We start from the raw sequence: 2,933 nt of genomic DNA on the forward strand, positions 1-2,933 counted from the left end.
AGCCGCCCGTCTTCTTCGTCGCCTGTTGTTGTATGTACTCTATGGTATTAGAGCCTAGAGTTTTTGAATTCAAGAACTGACCAATTCAAGTATGCTAGTTGGGTCTTGAATCAAAAATCTTGTGACTCTAATACCGAACCGAATTGCATGCATCAACAGATTCATAAAAAAAACAAAGCAGTAAAGAAGGAAGGACTTTTTAGTAGAGACATGGGGCGTTTTTTTTCTCGAAAGCACGCAAATTATGTGCCTTAGCTTTATAGAAGATAGATGGTAAGTTAGAAGAAAGGCAGATCCGCTCCCACCATAACACGGTGAGAAGCGAAATAAACTCCACAGGAACGCACACATTACAACCACAAAGCAAAGAGCTTGTTCTAAATTGATCAACAGAGCCGCGTCTCGACTAACGCCGAACCTCCGAAGAGCAACAACTTTAAAAAGGCCAATCGTTGTCAACGCACCAGCCACCCTAGAGTGCCTAAAGGAGGTAGCAGGTGGATGGCGAGGCTCGGAAAGCCTAAAAATGCCATCATCTTGGACACCCGCAATAGTGTACATAGCGTCCTTGAAGAACAAGATAGAACCGCGGTGAGCACCAAAAAAACCATAAGTGGACCTCCAAGCCAACTCTCCAAAAAATGATGCTCCCAGCAGAGGAGCGACGCTGAGGACGCCGTCTACACCGATCAATGACTGAATCTAGACATGAGGACGTTCTTTGCTCAAGATATACCGTATAGTGTATAAAGTATATTTTTGTTGCTATACATCTAAATAACCTAGTATAAAGTAGTATATTTTTGTTTCTATGCATCTAAATAACCTAGTGGTCCGGAGCAGTCTATCAGACTATCCAAATCCTATATAGAGGCTGTATTTTTCATCGAAGACGTAAATGAGATCTACGCGATCTTTCTCGGAAGACGCACATCATATGGTAGCACCACGAGGAATTTGCTGTAGGATTTTTTCGGTGCCCTCCTTCCCCTTGCTCTAGACCTCGACCTCCCCGTGTCTTCCCCTCCCGTCGTCGCCGACCACCTCATCCACCGCCGTAGGCCAAACTTCGACCCAGTACAACTGAGCCGCAGCCGATACTCGCCTAGCGCCCGTCCGATCTCGTTGCCTCCAGGGAGCGCATGGGGCTACGCCGTTGAGGCTTGCCAGTGCCCCACGGTGGCGCGCGCCGAGGCCGTGGAAAGCAGAAGCAGCCGCGGAATCCGGAAGCCGATCCACGAGCCGCGAGGTATCCGCACTTCCTGAGTCGCAGCAGCGAGAGGAGGGGTGACAGATGGACGAGTTCGAGAGCGGCGATAAGGGAATCGCCGGCCCGGCCCCGGGCCCCGGCGCTGGCGACGACGGCAACTCGGCGCCGCTCCCTGAGACGGTATGGTATCTCCTGGCTGCCTCTACTTTAGATGTTCGTGGATGGTAGCGCCTAGGGTTCTACTTGCTTGATTAGACGCTGGAATTTGTGGATCGTGGATCGAATTTGGTAACCTCACTCGGAGGACGGTGAGATAGTTTGCTTGTGTAGTTATAAGTTGCTCTAGTGGCTGTGTGTCTACAATAAATTAGCTGGGATACCTCCTGCGCCGCTCCCTGAGACAATGACGCTGAAAATCTCTCTTAGGCTCAACCGCAAAAAAAGAAGAAGAGAAAATCTCTCTTAGGCTGCCATGATAAAAAATGGAGCACTGGGCGCAGTATTACAAAGATTATATCTCTTTATGTTGAGGATATATCCCCCCAAGGTGTGGATTAATCCTTAAACGATTAGAGTAGGATTCCTGTGTTTCCAAGTATAATGTTATAGTAGGATTGAAATGTCTGATCTAGGTTAGAGCTATGAGCGGTGAGAAGTGGCATCAAAAGAGCTGAAATTGTAACTACTGGTCCTACTTCATCAAACAGTTGCTAGGATCTTAGCCGAAAGAAGTGGATACATCTGTTTATTTTTTGGTCAACTGTCTGTTTCTCTTCTCGAAGTTTGAACATATACAAAAAGTACTGCCTCCGTTCCAAAATACTTGTCGTGGTTTTAGTTAAAATTTGAACTAAAACCACTTTGAACTTAAACCACGACAAGTATTTTGGTTGGAGGGAGTACTTGTTATGTAAATGTGGGACATCACTATGAGTTAACGTGGAGTTTGCATAGCTGCTGCCTGTTTTGCCAGTTCTTTGCATTTTTTTTGGTCACCTAGTGTGTCTAGGGTGCTGTGACTTTCTGTTTCATTATTGTCAGAAAATCCAACCTAAATACTGGCCATATATAATTATTATTTTTCTTTATACATAATGTTGTGCATGCAGTAGGCAACATGTTGGCTGGACATGCTGCCGAATGTACCATTTCTGGTGTGCACAGCCTGCATTCAGTGAATATTATTGTTTATGTTGATTAACATATGACCCCCTGTCCCGTTGCTGTTTGCTTTATAATGCTCCACTGTTGAGATGAGTTCCCTAGGCTTAAATTGCTGTTTTTTGCCATGTCCAGGAGTGGTCATTTGTCGATCTAACCTACTGGATCTGTGCCTTTGTCCATCTAGGTTTTGTGCATTTTTCAACCTTGTACGTTAGTTCTATAGTTTTGTGGCTGGTTTTTTCGACTCTGTTTTCATTATTTTGTTTCCTGTTTTTGTTAAATTTGCCTAGTTCAGTGTTACAGCTAAAATCTAGTTGCAATTCGAATTGGGTGCTGTGCTGTGCTGTGGTGAACCTATTGGTATTATGCAGGTGTAAGATATTTTTCTATGGCTGCAAGAATCTAAAAGAGGTTTCACTTTGTATATGCGCTATGTAGAGCCGCACTGTAGCTGCTACGAAATGGAAATATCAAATATATGGTTTGCTTGTAACAGTGACGCAATATTCACTTCAATCCTTTTATGCATCTACATTTCATTTTACATCATGTATAAAGG

At 44.6% G+C, this 2,933-nt stretch overlaps 1 protein-coding gene across 1 annotated transcript in view; it reads left to right on the top strand.

Annotated features, from left to right (window-relative positions):
• Nucleotides 1-899: 899 nt before the first annotated feature.
• The window catches only part of LOC123069191 (casein kinase 1-like protein HD16), an 8,414-nt gene continuing 6,380 nt past the window's right edge, over nt 900-2,933 (top strand). The window contains exon 1 of the mRNA XM_044491976.1: nt 900-1,390. Coding sequence (XP_044347911.1) covers nt 1,295-1,390 — 96 coding nt within the window. The 5' untranslated portion in view covers nt 900-1,294. The remainder of the gene's footprint in view (nt 1,391-2,933) is intronic.

Source organism: Triticum aestivum, chromosome 3B, assembly GCF_018294505.1.
Source record: "Triticum aestivum cultivar Chinese Spring chromosome 3B, IWGSC CS RefSeq v2.1, whole genome shotgun sequence".
NCBI lineage: Eukaryota > Viridiplantae > Streptophyta > Magnoliopsida > Poales > Poaceae > Triticum > Triticum aestivum.